This window comes from Populus euphratica, unplaced genomic scaffold (genome assembly GCF_000495115.2).
Source record: "Populus euphratica unplaced genomic scaffold, PopEup_1.0 scaffold15.1, whole genome shotgun sequence".
Classification (NCBI taxonomy): domain Eukaryota; kingdom Viridiplantae; phylum Streptophyta; class Magnoliopsida; order Malpighiales; family Salicaceae; genus Populus; species Populus euphratica.
The window spans coordinates 1,179,928-1,200,051 of NW_011499874.1; the positions used below are offsets into that span (position 1 = coordinate 1,179,928).

General features: G+C 34.9%; 3 protein-coding genes across 5 annotated transcripts; 2 read left to right on the plus strand and 1 right to left on the minus strand.

The window, feature by feature from the left end:
* Positions 1-1,332: 1,332 nt before the first annotated feature.
* Positions 1,333-7,627, plus strand: LOC105128029 (strawberry notch protein (DUF616)). Of its 3 annotated transcripts, none has more exons than XM_011029524.1 (9): positions 1,333-2,299; positions 2,755-2,985; positions 3,250-3,463; positions 3,652-3,761; positions 3,853-4,052; positions 4,560-4,663; positions 5,885-6,072; positions 6,160-6,359; positions 6,482-6,823. In XM_011029524.1, exons 1-9 carry the CDS (start codon positions 2,029-2,031, stop codon positions 6,590-6,592), a joined length of 1,629 nt encoding a protein of 542 aa, XP_011027826.1. In that variant the 5' UTR covers positions 1,333-2,028; the 3' UTR covers positions 6,593-6,823. The 3 variants fall into 3 exon arrangements, with proteins under 3 accessions (XP_011027826.1, XP_011027827.1, XP_011027825.1); XM_011029525.1 differs by having other exon boundaries at positions 1,335-2,299; positions 6,476-6,560; XM_011029523.1 differs by lacking the exon at positions 6,482-6,823 and adding an exon at positions 7,031-7,627 and having other exon boundaries at positions 1,341-2,299.
* Positions 7,628-9,724: 2,097 nt separating this feature from the next.
* LOC105128030 (uncharacterized) lies at positions 9,725-10,439 on the plus strand. Its single transcript, XM_011029526.1, has one exon. It carries the CDS (start codon positions 9,857-9,859, stop codon positions 10,286-10,288), a length of 432 nt encoding a protein of 143 aa, XP_011027828.1. The 5' UTR covers positions 9,725-9,856; the 3' UTR covers positions 10,289-10,439.
* Positions 10,440-10,834: 395 nt separating this feature from the next.
* Positions 10,835-19,790, minus strand: LOC105128031 (vesicle-fusing ATPase-like). Its single transcript, XM_011029527.1, has 21 exons — positions 19,365-19,790; positions 18,945-19,040; positions 18,781-18,862; positions 18,622-18,672; positions 18,211-18,381; positions 17,545-17,699; positions 17,353-17,461; positions 16,666-16,765; positions 16,530-16,585; positions 15,744-15,809; positions 15,516-15,598; positions 15,058-15,191; positions 14,562-14,772; positions 14,221-14,352; positions 14,054-14,114; positions 13,898-13,957; positions 13,592-13,650; positions 13,385-13,472; positions 12,491-12,613; positions 11,831-11,896; positions 10,835-11,290 (listed from the first exon to the last, which is right to left on the minus strand). The coding sequence occupies exons 1-21, from the start codon at positions 19,538-19,540 to the stop codon at positions 11,147-11,149; spliced, it is 2,223 nt and encodes a 740-aa protein (XP_011027829.1). The 5' UTR covers positions 19,541-19,790; the 3' UTR covers positions 10,835-11,146.
* Between the last annotated feature and the right edge of the window lie 334 nt (positions 19,791-20,124).

Here is a 20,124-nt window from a genome sequence, read left to right on the forward strand (position 1 = left end):
AAAATAAAAAATATTATTTTTATATATTTATAAATAAAAAATACTTTACAAAATAAACCACAACTATATTTTATTATAATTAAGCTCAATGAACAATAACAACAGCCAACAGGTTGGATTATTAGTTGTAGAGTTTCTTTCAAAATCTAGATTTGCAGAACTTCTGTGTGCTTGTGCTTAGGGCTGATCACACTCTCTCTTTAAAATATTTTTTTATTTATAAATATTTTTAAAATAAATATTTTTTAAATTTTATTTTTAATATCAACACATAAAAAATATAAAAACATAAAAAAATAATTTTAAAAATATTCTTAAACACAAAAACAAATACGGTAATCTCACAGGTTTGTGCTTGAAAAGATCATTTATCTAAGTTGGTGTTCTATCCATTAATGGTAGGTGGATAATTACCATCAGTGATCATCTTAACACTAATTGCCCTTCTAATCTCAAGCATTTAGAATTATACTTGTAAGATAAATCACATGATCATCAAGTCTAGGGTTTTGATTGATTAGTTTTTATCTATTATATTTGTAATCTATGACAAATAGCATTATTTATTTATAGAAACCTATTTATTACATGAATTAAACTTTTAAAATCCCAACACATCCAACCTCTTATATTAGATGGAATTCACCGGCAATAATCAACATGTCAGAAGGATGTTGTACATCAATACCACTAAATAATAGTCTCAAAGTGCTCAAAAAAACTTTTGGTAATCGTTTGCTATTGCATTTTAAACTGTGTTTGAGTGGTTTGTTCTAAAATAATATCTGATTGGATAAATATTAAATTAACAATTTTTTTTAAAAAATTTATATATTAAAAAAACTTTTAAAAAGCAAATTTTATTATAATATCAAATACACTTTAAAAAATAAATATTCATTAATTCAATTTCATGTAACTAATTCTAAAAAAAAAAAGTTGCAAGGAACTAGTTTCCACAAGAATCCCAAATATTTTTTAAAAATAAAAATATCAAACATAATTGACGCAGAACCAAATGTTTAGAACTGTTCGTTAATTAATAACCATAAGGGTTTAAGAAAAACAAATTAATTATTAATTAATGAAAACACTCAAAACGAACACCACCTCTAATTGCTTCTTTTTTCCCCTTCATGGATTAATTAAAAAACATTAAGAAATACAATTAAGCCATCGATGACTTTATTTAACCTTCGACAAATGTCTTTCCTTGACTTTAAACATCACTGTTTTACACTTTTGTTAACATCACCCACATGGCTGTAGGTTACCGTATCAAAATTATTATTTCCATGTTCGTAAGTCATAATCCTATCATTAATTCTAAGTATATAATTGTTATATATTATACCAATATAAATTTAAACACTGAATTTCTCAGATTCTTTCTGTAATAACCTCAAATTTAGAAAAAAAAAAAAAAACGAAAAAACAAAAGTCATGCACAAACTCATGAAACACAAATCCCAGATTTGATTTTGAAATAATTGGCAGGAAACAAATCTCGATTTCAAAACCTTAGATTTAATCTCTTCAAAACCCGATAAAAAATCCCTTCCTTTTTCTTATTCTTTTTTTACTTCAAGATCGATTTTTTTAATATACATTTGCATTGATCTGTTAGTTCATAGATACGAAGAAAGATTTAGACTTTTTGCATCTATGCTAAATTATCTCTCGCTGTTTTGAATTTGAGTTCTTTTCAATTGTCCAGATTCTGGATTTGAAGTATAATTTGGTTACAGAGAGTGAAATTTTGAAGGTGCCCCAGGGGGCGATTTGGTGAAGTGGGTTTTAACTGTTTTGCTTTGTTTCTTCAATTCAGAGCATTGATAGTGTGTTCAAGAAAAAAAAAACCATCTTTGGCCAATTTGGTGAAGTGGGTCTTGATTGTTTTCCTCGTTAAACCCATTATCTGTTGATGAATTCTTGATAGTATTTGATACTAATGTTGGCAAAAACACGTGGGGTTTTTGAGATGAGATGAGAGGGGGTGTTGTTTTGTGTGAGGTTTAAGGAGAGACAATGACTGGAGGGTCATTGGGGATCCGTTCTGGTAGCTATGGTTCATTGGACAAGCAACTACAACTACAACAACAGAATGGTAATGGTGGTCTTAGTGGCGTCCCCTTTTCTATGCAAACAACTGGCCGTACTAAGCCTGCAAAGATGTTCAAGGAGAAAGAGAGTCTCTTCCATTGGATCGTCAAGTTTGCCGGTAGAAAAAAGGTCGGAATGCTGTTCCTTTGTGTCATCTCTGCCGCGGTTTTTGTCTGGGTTTTGTATGTAGGAAAAGGTATGACTTTATCTATATGATGTTATTGCGTAGATATTGACGTGTTCAATCAGAGGATATGTGATTATACTGGTTATTACGTTTGTTTGTTAGTTTAGAAGAACGCACAAATTCATTACTGGTGCTGTGTCGATTTGGTCCTTATAGGCTGTTATGTGATTCTTGCAATTCTTTCAGTTGATTGTTTGAATTGGGAAATGTGTTGTTTAGTTCGTTCATACTTTGCTCTTATTACATTAGCTGGAGATCAATGCCCTCATCTCGTTGATGATGTGCTTATGGTTATTGATTCCATTGAGTGGTATTTATTTTTAATAAATTTTGAAAATATTCAGTTTTATTCACTTCTTGAGCCTTCACCGCATTCCACCTTTGATAGAGCTGTCCATGTTGTGGCTTTTTTTGAGTTTGATTGCACTGCTGGAAATAACATCTTAATTTTTCCTTGTTTGTAGGTGAAGATGCACAGGAGGGTGACCATCCTCCTAATATTAGTGTCAATGCCTCAGTGTCCTTAAGCCGTATTGAGAACAAGACTTCTTTTCTTCAAGGAATAATTTCAGATATTAGTTTGCCTCCTCCTCCTCCTGCATATTTTTTGGGGTACACTCTTCCTCCAGGGCATCCATGTAATAGTTTTACTTTACCTCCCCCGCCAGCAGATAAAAAAAGAACCGGACCAAGGCGTAAGTGCCTTCCCTCCCCTAAAATGTTTTGTCTTCTAGATTTTTTTTCTTCCTTTTTTGGTTAAACAGCCATTAGTTATAGACTGCTCACATGCTATAATTTGTAACATTCTAAGCTGACAGGGATTTCCTGAGATTTCCTGTTTGTTTATGGATCAGCATGTCTGTATGTTACCTTCCTGTATGCTGAGGTGCTAAGACATAATATCTGATTAATGAAATCTCACTGATGCTCCTGAGATTTCCTGTTCATTTATGTTTCAGCATGTCCTGTTTGTTACCTTCCTGTGGAAGAAGCCATTGCTTTAATGCCGAAGGTCCCCTCGTTTTCTCCAGTAATCAAGAATTTGACATATATCTATGAGGATCCTCTAAGCGGAGAAAGAGATTTTGGAGGCTCAGATTTTGGTGGATATCCTACTTTGAAGCATAGAAGTGACTCTTATGATATTAGAGAGTCAATGAGTGTGCATTGTGGGTATGCTCTCTCCCCAAAGATCTTTTACATATTTATGAATATTGAAGTTTGTTCCTTTGGAATTCCAACTGACTTTATATTTTTATACTAATCATTCTATTAACTAATTCTTGTACCAATTTCTCTACCTGTTGCCAACTTATAACTGTTCACCCAACATATTTATTGAATGCGCATGCGCTGATCAGATTTGTCCAAGGGAAAAGACCTGGCCAGAATACAGGATTTGACATGGATGAAATTGATCTCGAGGCGATGGACCAGTGCCATGGTGTTGTTGTTGCCTCAGCAATATTTGGTATTGCTCCGTGTAATGGGATCCCAACTTACCCTTCCCTCTGTTGAGCTGATGGTTTGCTAATTAAACAATCTTGTTTTCTTCCTGTTAGGAGCTTTTGATGATATACAACAACCACATAATATTAGTGAATACTCCAAGAACACTGTCTGCTTCTTCATGTTTGTTGATGAAGAAACAGAAGCATATTTAAAGAACAACAGTGGTCTTGATGACAGCAGGAAAATCGGTTTATGGAGAATTGTTGTTGTCCATAATCTTCCTTATGCAGATGGAAGGCGCAATGGAAAGGTACTTGTCAAAAACTTCAACCTGCAACTTCAGTTTTGGACAACTTCTGTTGTCCACATTTGGCTTATTGGTTGTCCATTTGGTCATCGATAACACTGTAGCTTTAATCCTTTCACTTCTTTTTGATCCATCATGAATGGAAGGGAGATGCAAATGGATGAATGAACTTGATTTTTTCCATCACATCCAGTACCAAGAAGTTGTATGCGACAATTATTTAATCCTTCCAACCCCCACACCTGCTTTCCCACCTACCACCAAAAGATAAAAAGTGAACCAGCTTATTTTTTATATGATGTGTTATCTTAAGGAACATTGAGAATTTGAGACGACATTTGAAAGAAAATAGCTCTTGAGCTTTCGTTTGTAAATCAAAAGAAATTTTATTTTGAGAGCTAGAATTATTTTATTTTCCAAAATCAGCAGCAGGCTTATGGGTCACTAATGGCTAGTTTACACTAACTTGTACTTTAGCTGACTTGGTAACCATTGTTTTGCCCGTGACAGGTTCCAAAGCTTCTATCACATAGAATGTTTCCGAATGCCCGCTTTTCCCTGTGGATTGATGGAAAACTTGAACTTATTGTTGATCCATATCAAATTCTAGAAAGGTAACACACTGATTTCTGCTCCCTCTCACTCTATGTATCTGTTGGCCTGTCTCTGTTTTTTTCCTTGATCTGGCTATGCCATTTATGCATAGAAGTGAGATGACGTTCACTAGTATCTGGATATAAGCCACTAAAGCACTCTGGGTTGTTGTTTCTATTGGTCAAATTACCCTAGGTCCTATTATTTTCTTGAGCTTGGTATGTTTTCAGTGATAAGTCTTGGAAATCAATCAAGCAAGAAAAAATTTCATTACTCAGGTTTCTGGAATTATATATTATATGTTCTCCAACATATTTATTCATTGTAACTTGAATCTCCTTGTTTGGTTGCCTGCTTAAACTCTTTCCATTTCATAATTCCTTATTTTATCTCTAAATAAACTTTTACTTAGCTTTCCACTCCTTTTTTTAATTTGTATCCTTAGTCCTTTATGCCATCCCAATAGTCACTCAATTCTTTCTCAATACTGGCTAAATTAGAATCCTGAACTCAGAAATTACCATCCAAAGGCACTTGGTTATTACAACCGTTAACTAATTTTTTCCTGCTCCCAATTTACTATGAAATGTATATCTTTTTTGTTTGATTAGGAGATCATCGAGATGTATTATCACTGCTTACATGTATATAATTCCAACCAATTCTGGTGGACTTTCTTGGTCCTGGTATTTTCATGAAATATATTCTTTTCTTCCAACTAAATGGATGAAATCGAAGTAGCTGATCTCTACTTTTTTGAGATTTGAGGCTTTAGGTTAGTTGAACATATCTTTTTCTTCCAAGAAGATAAAAAACCACGTCCTGCAACAGCCTTTCCCTGCCACTAAACCTTTTCTTAATTGGAACGGTGATGGCGTGGGCCACATATTGGTGGACCAAATCATTTTGTAAATAGATTGAATAAAAACAGTTTCTGAGAGAGACAAATGAGGTGTAACCAAATGTGATAATTTTCTCCCATTATCGTGCTTGCTTCAGTTGAAGAATTTTCCTTTGCAGCTTGATCATGGACATGCCATGTGCTTAGCATGGATAGCAAGAGAAGTTAATGGTTGGATTATTTAACAAGCTTATAATGAGCTAAAATACTTGCCTTGGGGATCAGGACGAGATATTTAAAATGGAATGCTCTCATGATTTGATCAATTTAGATGATATTGTTATTAGTTTGCCAGAATCAACATTTGAGCACTACACTTATTTCTTGAGCTACTCTTCAGGCACCTGTGGAGGAAAAATGCTACTTTTGCAATTTCTAGACATTACAGACGCTTTGATGTGTTTATGGAAGCTGAGGCAAATAAAGCTGCAGGCAAATATGAAAATGCCTCCATTGACTTTCAGGTAGAATTTTATAAAAAGGAGGGTTTGACTCCATATTCTGAGGCCAAGCTTCCTATTACAAGTGGTAGGTGCTAGATCCTTGTTTCCTTTTGGGAGTTTCATTGCACTTCTTTGTCTTTGATATAATTCCTGTTCACCTATGGCACTGCAGATGTTCCTGAAGGATGTGTTGTGATAAGGGAGCATGTTGCTATTAGCAACCTCTTTACTTGCCTTTGGTTCAATGAAGTTGATCGCTTTACTTCAAGGGACCAAATCAGCTTTTCCATTGTCAGGGATAAGATCCACGAGAAAACAAATTGGACTGTCAACATGTTCCTGGACTGTGAAAGGCGCAACTTTGTTGTTCAGGTAATCATTTTATGTATTGTTGGTTTTGTTTGTACAAAAATATCTTGTGAACATCATAGTTTGTAACAAATTGAACTCCTTTATAGCATGTTGTTTCTGACAAAATTTAGTTTAAGTTTTAGGTTGCAGATAAGCATTTCCTTTTGATTTCCATAGCTGCGGAGGTTTATCAGGTTCCATTAGCAATCCTTATGGAAGTTATGTTTTGGTCTTGTTGCACTGTGTTATGGTAAAATTGTGTTAAAAAGAGGCATACATTGCATTTTTGGTGGTTTATTGGAGGAGGCTTCACATAGCAACTTCTGTACTTGATGATACCCCGAATTTTTTCCTATACTGTGGCTCGTTGAATCTATTTTCTGAATTTTTTATTTTTATGAAAATTGCCTCAAACGCTACTTGCTGGAAACTCATCATAGTACAGAGTTCTCTTATATATAATTTTTACTAGAGCGTACATTTAACCTGTGTTTTTGCTCTTGAGCGGAGAAGCCTTCATTATAATAGTACATCAAGTGTAATAGTGTCTTAAACACACACTCGGAGTAATTTGATTAATATCTATCTAATGATGCTGTTCCATCTTTTGGATTACACAGCTTTTCATCTCTTCCGTTGTCCTTCTCTTGTGCGTTTCTTTCTAACCTTAAACTGTTTGTTTCTATCCGCAGAAATACCATAGAGATGTTTTAGAACAGATAGCTCATCCTCCTCCTGTATATCCTCCACCACCATCGCTACTACAACTACCGCCACCTGTTTTGGCTAATGAACCTCCAATTCAAACAACACCTGAAACTTCAACTGTAAAGGTCATAGGTGCTACTGTTCGGAAAGCCCCAGCTAGGCGCGGGAGGAGGTCTGGCTCTAGGCGCCACCGCAAAGTTGTTGCTGGTGCCAAGGACACCGATCCAAGTTAAAATTTTGATCAGGAAAAGTCTCGTTCTTTTTCCTTCCCTTCTAAAATTGTTTGCTGGGATGGAAGATTTGCGCAAGAAGAGTGTTACAGTTCTGTCACCTCGGGGAATACCTTCTTTCATTCTTTTTTTCCCAACCTTGTGAATTAACCTTTTCTGCTAATTTTTTGTTGTATATAGATAGCAATTTTAAATAATTATCACATGGGTTGCTACCAAAGTCCTCACATTAGCAACCCATTCTGCTCTTCCTTATGATAGCAAGGTTGTCTTAGAACTTATTTTATAGTAATATTAATGTCTCTTCCTTTTTAGGAACAAATAAATTCAACGGATATCATTTTCCACTTCCCTTGTCGCTCTACCATTTTGCTATGCATTGTCGTCTGGTTTGCTGGGGCAGAATCCAACGCTAGAAATATAAATGGAAGAACACAACTGAATTATGAACTGATAGAAACCACTGAATCTTTTCTAGCTACAGTAACTGTCTTTAACAAAGAAATAAGTGTGTGTGTGTAGGCTACCAGTACTAGAGCGATTGTGCAGGCATCATCATGAATTTAAGTCACAAGCGCATCTCGACACATTATTCTATACTTGTTTCTGGTACATCAGAAAGACTTGCTTTTAGGATAAAAACAAGGCAGGTTGATGCAGGCATTGCATTACATGTGACGCAGAATAAGAAAAGCTAGAACAAAACCGACCATCACGTCTCCCATGCACATGGCAGGCGTTGGCCATAATTATTACCCCGACTTGTTTCTTTATCCTTTCTTTGGAGAAAAGCTTGTCTCTGATTTTCCACTCCAAATCATAAGAGCACATGCTCAACCCATCTCACAGTTAAAATTGCCTGCGGGTAATGTGATCTTAGAGAAGATTAGGGCTAAAGCAAGATCGTTCTCAGTGGTTCGTATATGACAAGAGTGTCCACGTGTGGACCTCGGATGGGACAACCATGAACCACGACCTAGCTCGAAAGTGTTTCTCCGCTCGTAGACTTGCTTATCAATCACCATTCGCCTGAAGTTAATAGAAATTGTCTGCATGCCGTCCATGTCTCCCTGCCGACATCTGAGCTGATGGTTGCAATAACCAGAAACAACCAAAATTTCTGACAGCCGCGGTACTCTGTTTAAACTTGATATTGACTTGGAAAATCAATGACTCGTCGCCTTTTCTAAAGATATTTTCCTTATTGATTCTCAGAAAAGAAAGATACTTGTAGTTCCCTTTGAATTATCTACTCCTGACCTTTAATACCACAAAAATGTTATCGTTCTTCCTCTATTTAATTTTTTAGTTTATTATAATACTCCATTTCACTTGAATTATATTGTTAAAAAAGTGAAAATAAAACTTCCATAGCTTTTTTAAGACTTATTTGTTATTGCGTTGGTAATATTATTTTTATTTTTATTTTTAATTTTTTATATATTTTTATATCATTTTAAAGTGCAGATATTAAAAATAAAATTTTCAAAATAAAAAAAATATTATTTTAATATATTTTTAAATAAAAATATTTTAAAAAACAATTGCTACAATAATATTAAATACACTTTTAATCTGTTCATATCTAGATATGAGAAAAAATAATAACTTAATATATCTAATGTAATTTTACTATTTTGAATATCTTCATATTTGTTATATTTATGTAATTATATTTATAATTGTTATTTAATTTTAAAAATAATTAATGAATTGTAACTTAATTGACATTAATATTTTTAAAAAATAAGTTTTGAATCCCAACCACTCGTTTGTCATAAAAAAACCCTTATAAACCCAAAATGGCATTTGATAATACGTGTTCATGGGCATATATACTCTCATTTTGAATGCAAGAAATATTAATTTATTATCAAAATATTAATATGAAAATAATTTCTTAAGAAATAATTAAGAATGGGATTTTTTTATCAAACAATACTAGAATAAAAATATGAAAAAGTTAAACATACATCATTTCATTATTCTAATTAATTTCAAAAAGCTTCTGAAATTTATACTATTCATTTCCGAACAAATCTTGGATGAACAAGGCCGAACCTCCGCCACTTGCAATGCTTCGTTAGCATTTTCGTTTTCAAAATGAAATCCAATTGCAATTCCAAACACAAAACCTTGGCTTTTATCTGATTAACATCTACCCGTAGTTATTTAGATGTTTTTAAAAATAAATTTGGCATAAAATACGTTAAATTGTTATATTTTTAGTATTTTCTAATTATTTTAATATTATAATATTAAAAACCATGGCCCATGACTGAGCTTTCTACCTCTGCGTGGAGATAAGAAGCGCAGTTGTTATATTAAGTCGGCACGATTAATCACATGACACGTGTACAATATTAAGACAATTAGTCCTGTGTAATGACCACTGTAGGCCCCACAAGATCCTTATCATGGATACATGACACGTTTTTATCCATCTCCCCGCCTACGGTGACAAGACTCTCCTATTTCAATGGCATCTACGGAAGAGAAGTTTCTTCTTGTTCCTTTGTTTACCGTCTCCTCAAAATGATCCCTAAAAAGCATGATGCCTAGATTCCCAAAAACCCTCAAATGTCATCGGCTTTTCCTGTGATATGTATCCTCCACTCTCTCATAGCCATAACAAGTGGAGCACTCATGATGTTCCACATGAAGGAAATCTACACCTTCACACATGGGAATGAAGCTGCAAAGATTCTGATGGGGTCTACACCTCAAGACCAGCTCCTGATCCGGACCTCTGATTCATTTTCTGGGTTGCTCCTATTTGCTATTGGGTGGTTGATTTTCATGGTCTCTTTTATCAAGGACGGAGAGTTTCAATATTTCTTTGCAAAAGGGTGTACGCTTCTTCATGTTTTCATGGCTATTTGGAGGGTCAACTTTGAGAGGAGAGTTGAGGTGCTGGCTTGGGATTGGTTGAGACAGACAGTTGGTGATATCTTATTGGGTCTATCTTGGGTTCTCTTTCTTGTTTATTCTTGGAGAGAGAAGTATGATTAGGGTTATACTTTTTTTTCTTTAATCTTCATCTTCAGGGTTTCCTTTCCTTTTTCTCCCCTTCTCTATACATAAGAGTGTAATTTTCCTTCCATGAAATATATACGGCCACGCCCTACCTTAAGTGAACAAGTTTTTGCCTTCTGCACCGTAATTTCTTTTTATTATTATAACTAAGCACCTGATTTTTTAAGAATAGTTAGGAATTTGATTACATATTTATGTTTTTGGCGTAGCATGCAAGGGGCATAGATCGCATAATCTTTTCATGGTTTACGTCTTTTAACCACTTTTCATAATCTTCAATTACCAGTAATCTAGAGCGAGGTAACCCCTCGCTCGAGTGTGCCGATCTCTTCATGGTTTGCAGGTTTCCATGGCATGTGATGCCCACTCTACCCTCAACTGACGAATGCTTACGGCCATAACTAATGAAAAACACCCCAAGTGTTCTTTCTCATTCACGATTAAAGCTAATTGAGTAAAGCTCGTGATTATTATTATTATTATTGTAATTCTGTAAAACTAGAAGCCAAAGCAAGCCAACAAGGTGAAAAACTCATCAATTTACCACACATCTACTTCATTAGCACATAGATAATAGTTCTTCAAGTCTATAACCTTCGAATCGTTCAAGCTCATCGGAACTGTACAAAGCCTAAGATAAAAACCATGATGCCTAAAAAGCTCAGAGCAAACACATCACTCAATCAAAATGCCAAAAATAGACAACAAAAAATCGCCACAAAGGATGCAGTAAAAAATTGAAAATGGGAGGTGAAAACTTTCGGGAGGACTAGTGACTATAAATCAGGTAATTTTTTTTTTTTTTTGGGTGGTAAGGTCAACGAGAGCTTCAAATTAGAATCGCACAATGTCCTGAAGGCAATCGTAAAAATGCGCAATCTTGATCTTCTCTTTACCGGAATAGATAGCCTCGGCAGCTCCACCTTGCTCTCCCTGGGCTGCCATCTCAATCAACATATAGAGCTTCTTGATAGTCATCTATGAAGAGAAATTATAGAAAGAAACGAGATTAGAAGTGAGTATAAATACAGAAAACTGTTGCTTTGCCTACTTAAATATAAAAATTTAAGGAAAAAATCCCAGATGGTTATTCGTTATTCAACAAAAATCAAGTTCAGCCCCGAACGACCAAAAAACATTTCCCCATTAAGATATCATGAACTTATCGTTGCTTAATGCCATAGTTTAGCCATAGACTGGAGCAATTCACAAGGTCATAAAAGGCAACAAGTATAATTCATAACTGTGACAATTCAGTTCCTGGAGAAGGGCAGTAATTAAAAGCCTAAACCATCATTTCCATAAATGACCATGACATGATCCAAAAAATCACACCCCTTGAATGAAGTAGCCACCATCAAACATGATACCCAAATTAAATATGCAAGGACCAAGGGAGGCATCCAATAGTGTTGGAAGAACAATTCATAACTCTCTAAGCACTAAGTGTCAAGACCAGATCTCAGTTTTGGGAGAAAAAATGAAGCATAAAATAAGCATTTCAGGAGATAATCTTACATCATTCAGGGCTTCTGCAGCAGCACTGACATCATCTTCAGCGAAAACATTGAGCTGTTCCAGTACCTGGTGAGGAATGTAGCATATTACATTAAGGTTATGTATTTACTCTCAGAATTACTAATAAATGTGAGGTCGCATTTTAATCATCTATCCAGAATCCAGAAAGCTAATTATAGAGAGAAGGGTGTTAGGACTTGGGAGCATGGATGGCATCCATAGAGAACTGAGCTGTCCAAACATCTCCTATTAGTAATAAATCATTACAAGTAACATCCCTAATGAGAAATCAATAATTGCCAGCTGGCACCATCCTTAAAAGCCTTTGAAATGGATTTGTAAGAATTTTCAGTCAAATTAGAGGGGAGTAAATTAGTTTAACTAACAAACAAAATGCAAGTGACATAAATGGTACATTAGAAAAATAAATAAATAGATTATGCCATTCCCCCATCCTAGCAACAATACAGCAGCTCTTTATGCAGCTTTCACATTCATCATTCATGTAAGAAACCTTTATTCAAAAAATTAAAACACTTAATTATGAATAACATGAACAAAACAGATGCTCTGCACTCTTACCTTTGCTTAATGTAATGACTGAAAAACAATACTAAACTGCAAATGGATGAATAAAAGTGTATCAAATGGACCGTTTACCTTCTTTGCATCATCTGCCTTCAATGTGGGAAGGTGGTAAGTAACAGAGAAAGCATCACAAATACCAACTGAATCCAAGAAGCTTACTTCACTTGTTGTCCCTAACACCAGAAGTTTCTTTTCCTAAAAGCAAAGTTCAAAAATTATAAAATTGCAGGTTGGTAAGGCCAGGAAAACTACTAACCACCAACATAATCATTCATTCATGATTATTCTAATGAATTATCTATCTCAGGTCCTTGCATAATCATTTCAGCCATGATTATTTTAAAAATAGATAATCCATTCTGACATCCGCTCTCATAAGCTGCCATTTGCAACAACGAGGAGCATGACAATCACAAAAACTGAACAAAAATAAGTTCAGCCATTTCATTAATAACCTATGTCCAGTACCCACTTAACCTTTCTTTTCCCCCTTTTTTAGGAACAGCAATCCTTTACAACTAGATAACTCTATAACATTCATAACACATTCAAGATTGCATAATCCAAGCTAATCAACGTTGCTCCCAACAAAATTCAATACATTGAAACCAGACAACATAATTTATTCTATTTTCCCTTTTTGTTGAGAAAAAATGATAGTAGGACCGGCATATCAAAGGAGCTACTTCGTCATAACAAGTAATAGCAGTTTAGAGAGACTGATAAACATTTCATGTGGATAGAATTATTTGACCATTCAGAAGGCTCTAGGTTCTAACCAGAGAGATTATTATGCACAAAATACAGTTCAACACTAAATGGAAGAGGGAAATTTTTTTCTTTTCTTTTCTTATTTTTGCAAAAATCACGTTTTTTATTGCATGGAGCCGCAAAAGAGCACATGATCACAAATTATGTGAGAAAGTAACAACATGCAAAAAAGGGAAAGAAGGGAAGAAAGAAGACCTTGGGAGGAAGACGTTTCAGGAGTACCATCAATGTCTGAGAAATTATATTAGAAAAGCGAGGCCCAATAGCGACATACTCCAATAATCTGCAACAGAGATATCAATTGATCATCAGGAAAAAAATTCATTTAAAGTACAAAACACAGAACTGGGGCCTAAGCAAGTAACTGAAGTTAATAACACTGCAAATTTCAAAGTTGGATACCTCTCGATGTCATCAAGAATTATAATGCTTAAAGGAGACTTGTATGCATCCTCGAACACCTATGAAAAGTACCAAGTTATCCAAGGCTTAATTCTTTACATTATAAAGGCAATACTGCTAGTTGCAGCTGAAACTAAACAGAGTCACAAATATGCTATACTTTGATAACAATTGTTAGCAAGTATAGCCTTGTGCGTGCGGAGAAGTGCAAGTTCCAATTAAAAAGGGAAAAATGAAAAGCATGATAAAATCCTAGGTTACCATTAAAGCTGTGTACAAGAGCCCGTAAACTTCTGATTCACATACCTTAACAATCTGTGCACATTTAGTGCTCTCATGGAGACCAATCATTGTTTCAGCTGAGATCTATCAAATAGGTGGAAACTCAGAAGTTTAGGAACAACAACATACAGTATCAAAGTGATTATGAAAATTGATATATATTATGGGGAAAGAGCTCACTATCTTGACATATGGAAAATCACTGTCAATGCCAACAGTAGCTGCCAATGCAGTTTTACCACTGTAAGAGAGAGAGAGAGAGAGTAACATTCAAAAAACTGGCAACAGGAGAAATTACACGAAGCAAATGAAAAGGGGAAGCACAAAAGGGAAGGGACAATGCTGACCTGCCACTTGGGCCTTCCAGAAGGCAAGTGACCATTGGACTTCCCTTGCTAACTTTAACTTGCTCCACCAGTAGCATAGCTCTCTGATAAATATGCTTGTGTCGATCACCACAGTCCACCATGCCATTAAGTCTACAAGCCATGTTACGTGGCACAATTTAGGAATTTGTATTCGACTGAGATTGTGTTTTCTATTTTCACACAGCCAAACCATGTTTGGTTACAATATACTTATCTATGCTCTTATCCACCATAGAAAAATTTAGCTCCAAATATCTAGAGCTAGCCAGATTCAAAAGAAATTTATGGTTCCAAGTAGAGCAAAACGTTTCTAACTCTACCTGCATCGTTCAAGGTCATCAGTGGAGGCTCCAAATGCTGGAACAATTTCATGGAGTGCATGCAAAAAGTCATCCATTGTAACTTTAATACTCTCTTCATCTACTGGCTTGGTAAGATCATCTAGACTTAGTTGTCGATTCAAAGCAAATGATACTGCACTTTTCACTACACCTTCAAGTTCTGCTCCACTGTAATTTTTTGTGCGAGCAGCTGTATGCAAAAAATAAATAAATATATAAATAAAAACCATTATACAAACATTACGCAATCTCATTATCAAAGTAAGTTTTGACAGTAAATAACTTCACCCGCAAATACGATAAGGCAGAACACAAACTATCTCATTCTCACTTTTTGCTAACATTTTGGTAGTACTGGTAATCCAACAGTTTTATCTTTCCCTTGATAAACCAGAATTTAATATTTAAACAATTATGGTATATACTCTGGGATAATATTCGATTCCAATCAAAGTCATTGTGCGAACATACATACCAAGCTCTTGAAGATTTACATCAGGAGCAAGAAAAGAATTCTCTTTCATCTTGTTGGTATGAATTTGAAGAATCTGCAGCCGACCATTTTCATCAGGAAGGCTTATTTCAACTTGAACCTCCAATCTTCCTGGCCTACAAACCACAAAATTAAAAGGCTTGAAGATGATATTTGTTAAAGTGGGAGAAAATAGTTCAAAATTCTTGCATTTTTCAGAATACAATAAAGCTATCTATGCACTGTATGTCCTGCATTACTGTTCTTGGTTTAAATTACCATGAATTTCCAATACAGCCAAAAAAAATAACAATAGTCCTAGATGGACTTTCACCTTTTAATTCACCTAACTAGTTATACTTCATTTTTTTCTTATTTGCAACTGATGCCTTCACTATATGAAAAGATAAAATTAAACACGGTTTTACATAAGCGTGACAGACAAAGAAACAAGGAGTAACCTCAAAAGTGCTTCATCAAGCAAATCCTTTCTGTTGGTCATTCCGATCAGTAAAACATTATTCAGGGACTCCACACCATCTATCTGAAAAGCAAGCAATCTCCTAGTCATATCAATGGAATCACTAGGGCTTTTTAATAGAAACTCACACAAGCAGATTATAATGGCTGGGGAAATTTTATATAGATTTTCTCAAATGATCAGAAATCACTGAGAACTCTTCACCAACCTTTGTGAGTAGCTGGTTCACAATGCTATCATGGACTCCTGTACCATCTCTAGTCGATCCTCTTGACTGCAAAAAACAGAATAAAAGATGCATTACTTCTGTTATAATTTTTATAATGGATGCAGCTAGCCTTAATTCCAATTTAAATGACACAGGTGAGCATTATATGTCACTGACAGATTATCAAGGGAGAAAATGCAACTATGCAACACACATATGCTAGCTTAAAATTTTTAACACGAAGTCTACATGTAAAAGAAAGAGAACCACAATCAAACTTGCTAAACTTTCCTGATAAACATCATATATTTATCTATACATAAATGCCTCTCTCATCTGAAGGTGCTTGAATACTATTCTTCTAAGCAAATCCCTTCCCACACTCTCAGTGCACTTAATTGGCTTTTCTGTAGTTCTTTTTCATCACTTTCTATTCTTGTTTTTCTTTTGTTATAAGTCCTCCCTTTTCCTGTCTCAACTTCCTCTAACTCTTCTCCTTTTCATAGTAAAGGATGTTACCAATCTAACCTTAAATTCAAAATTAACTTACCATTACTATTTTCTCACTAAATTTGTAAGATACTAATTGCAAAAGACTTTAAACAACCAACAAAACTTGGATCAAATACACAATTTCAATCACCATTGATGACTATTATTCTGGCTTAAAAAAGGCTTCCTGTCCTGGATAGTGGCGCGGTCGAAAAAGTAGAATAATTGCTAAACAACACAAGGCGATACATTTGACTTGCATGAGTGTTTAAAAAGAGTGTATAAATCTCATACCTTACATATGGCATCAATTTCATCAAAGATTATTACATGCAAATCACTTTGGTCCCCTGAAAAGTGAAAGTAGTGATGGCATTAGCATCATGGAGAAAGTACCTACAATCATACTGTGTTCAAAGAGGTCCCTTACCATTGGTTCTTTGATCATTTTCAGCATCAGCAAACAGGTCTCTGACATTCTTTTCAGTCTCACCAACAAATTTGCTTAGGACTTCAGGTCCATTAACAATCTAGCAGTGTTACCAACAAACAAATTACATATTGATTATCATTGGCATCATTAAACCATAACTAACAGGAACATATAGTTATTACTGATGTTTTCATTACAATATCCTATTTCACACTTGAATCTGAACTTTCACATAAAAATATAAGATGTAATTCAAACATAAACTTCCAACGCTAAACTCTGACACCATGACCTTAAAAGGTTCATACTAGGAATAAATGCATCATAACAAATACATAAGATGAATGGCTCATAAAATCCTGAAATATAGTGTTCCACTGAATACAAAATTAAACCGACCATATTCAACTGCTTATTTAAAATTACATAGACCTCAATCATGCTAAACCATCAAGGTCATATAACCAGGAACACAAAGTGTTATAGCATCAATTTTAAAATGTTGTTCCAACTTCCCAAACATCAAATGGAATAGAACTCATTGGTATGGAGATAGGCATAGATAATAAAAACATAAATTTCAGGTGACACCATCAGCAAAAGGCCATTTATTATTTTCTTTCTGGAAGATCAACAAACACACAAACATACACAAAGAAGAAAACCAGGGAATCAGTTCCAAACCTTTGGCTCCCTCCCATTCAGCATTTTTCCAATTTGACGAGCCATAAGAGTTTTTCCAGTGCCAGGAGGCCCATAAAGCAGCATTCCCTTTACATGCTTGATCCCCAATCTGGAAACACCAAAACCTCATTAACATCAAGAACATGTACATATCCCAAACAGGATTGAAATAACTTGAACTAACTGTATTACTTGCTTGTCACATGAGGTGGGAAAACACGAGAGGCAAAAGCTCTTCGAAATATATCTGCAAACTCTGCACCCAAACCACCTATACCCAGTGACTGAAGATTAAACTCCTTATGCCTAAAGATGTTGCTACTGGCAGCTTCACGCTGATTGACAATCTGTACAACAACACAAGTTGATGAATCCAAAATCAAATCCATCAAATTATAATTACGATCAGCATGTCAGACACAAGGAATACTTTCCTAAAGAGGGCCAAGCAGTATGGACAGTCAAGGGAAATAGATTCAACTGTCACGGATGCCCACAATAACATGGCATCAAAAGCATGTTCACTGCCAAGTTTGATATGCCAAATATTTTCCAGGTGCAAATTCAGTACAATCTAGGATGGTATTATTTCATTAAATAGACTGACACAACCATGGAAGTATCCGTTAACAAAACACTTTTAGTTAGCTTTATTGATAATAAAAAAAAGGAAATACAATTTAACATGGCATAAGCATGTTATACTGAACCACAAATCAAGGTGAGAAGAAGCAGGGCATCATCTATTCACACCACTAAGAACAATATTTTAAGATGATTAAAATCCAGAGACAGGTGGTCTGTCCTAAGCCATAAATGTTAAGCACAAAGAATAACAATACAAATATCAAAATTTACCTTAATGCCACTTGAATTTGATGCTTCAAAGACGATGTATGTATCACTTGAAATCATTCCTCTCTCAAAATCATTAGAATCTTCCCGTCCCTCCACAGTGGCTTGAGTGACTGTAAATATGTAATTGTTTCCATGATACTCAAAGGTTACTCTTTGCCCAGATGTCATAACCTGCAGACAACAAAATCCCACAACTTAAACACAATTTCCAAATAATAGATCAAATCAAAAACTGAAATCTCAGACAGAAATTAACTAGGATTCATCCAGCACAAGGGTAATGAGGTTAAAAATATCCCTTGTAATATTTAAGCTTGCTCGGTTTCCATTTATAGGAAAGGTGAGACATTGAAACGAGTACTGAGCAATATTTTCAATCACACACAACAACTGAGGGGCATAAAGCTCTACCTGGTTAGCAAACCTCTTCCTAAGCTGGTTGGCCAGAATAACAGCATCAATCTACAAAACAACATCAACATCTCTTAATCCTGCCACCCTCCGTAAAGCAATGCAAAATTTAACGCGCCACCGCCGTAATCAAAGGATCAGGGTTTCCAATCTACATACCTGCTCATTCCTAGCGCCCTTCTTCACAAATTCCAACTCAAGTGTTAACAACGCAAGGTTAAAATCTTCAGGAGGGATAAACCTAAAAAAAAATTGATAAAAAAAAAAATTAGAAACTGCCATTACTGAGAAGAAAAGACCCCCTAAAGTGCAACAAACTCAACCTGCTCACAGAAACCGTATCGCCAGATGAAACCTTAGCATGCCTTCGCTGAATCGCATTTAGCGCAATTTGACCGGTACGAATATTTTCATGAGGAGTAACTCTTAGTTAAGGCAACCAAATTGAAATTACTTGAACAAAGAGCTCACAAAAATTGTCACACGCACATTTCAATTTCTCAATTGTCACTAGCCTGCGATTATAAGTTTAAATCGAAAATCAAAATCCTAATTAATCCTCTTATTAACGATAATTAAAACACTGAAACGGTAGTGTGACTTATACCAAAGAAAACGAAATTCTCTGTTTTTGGATCCTCGTGTAAATTGCTACAAATTTGTTAGTGCAAACAAAACAAAAATAAAATCATTATTGCAAGAATCAATTAATTAGAAAAATAATGCCATAAATCCAAGGATATGAAAAGGAGAGAACAGAGGAGTCAGCGACTAAAGCTAAGAAGAGCTTGGTTCCAGGGACGGCGAAGTTGTGGAGATCGGAGGGGGAGCAGTAAGCGAGATTTGTGAGTGCGAGATCTGCCGCAGGTGTGTTTGTCACGATCATTGTCGTTGATTGGAAACCGAACCGACTCGCCATTTTCGATTCTTGATTTTCTGATTTTTCTTAAATAATAAGATAAAATGAAGGTGCAAGTGATGTAAAATAAAAGAGAAGAAAAGGGAAGGGGTTTGTTCCAGCGCGGGAGAAAGGGATAGAATAAATGAAATCGGAGAGGGTCTCTTCTAATTTCCGGTTTATGTTATGACACACTCTGTATCATATGCTTTCCTTAGCGTACAAGTCTTTTCGGGTTTTCTCCCCTCACAGAATCTTCGAATTCAAAGGTTTAAGAAAAATTATCAATTGATTTTCTGTCCGAACTATCTCTCATCATATTTTGATGAAAAAACAATTAACATAAGATTAGAAATGAATAGATATTTGTAAATTCAGATTGGTCGGGAATGAGTTTTAAATTAATTCTTAATTTAGGAAAATTCAAAGAAATCGAAAGAGTTTTTAATGATTCATTTAAATTTAAGATAAAAGATTTTTTTTTTCTAAGGATAATTATATAGACGCTTCAAAATCAAAAACACAATTGGTATTTTAAAAAAAAAATTATGTTTTTATATGGTTTTGATAATATTTAAAATAATTTTTTTTAATATAAAAAAATA

Bases quoted from the DNA above. Each gene is read 5' to 3' on its own strand.
- LOC105128029 (XM_011029523.1), top strand. From the start codon at position 2,029: ATGACTGGAGGGTCATTGGGGATCCGTTCTGGTAGCTATGGTTCATTG. The intron at 2,986-3,249 runs GTAAGTGCCTTC...TTTATGTTTCAG, and splicing joins AAAAAGAACCGGACCAAGGC to CATGTCCTGTTTGTTACCTT. The intron at 6,360-7,030 runs GTAATCATTTTA...TTCTATCCGCAG, and splicing joins GGCGCAACTTTGTTGTTCAG to AAATACCATAGAGATGTTTT.
- LOC105128030 (XM_011029526.1), top strand. From the start codon at position 9,857: ATGTCATCGGCTTTTCCTGTGATATGTATCCTCCACTCTCTCATAGCC.
- LOC105128031 (XM_011029527.1), bottom strand. From the start codon at position 19,540: ATGGCGAGTCGGTTCGGTTTCCAATCAACGACAATGATCGTGACAAAC. The intron at 18,382-18,621 runs GTAGAGCTTTAT...TGTTGTCTGCAG, and splicing joins GGAAGAGGTTTGCTAACCAG to GTTATGACATCTGGGCAAAG. The intron at 11,897-12,490 runs GTAAACGGTCCA...ATTCCTCACCAG, and splicing joins AGGCAGATGATGCAAAGAAG to GTACTGGAACAGCTCAATGT.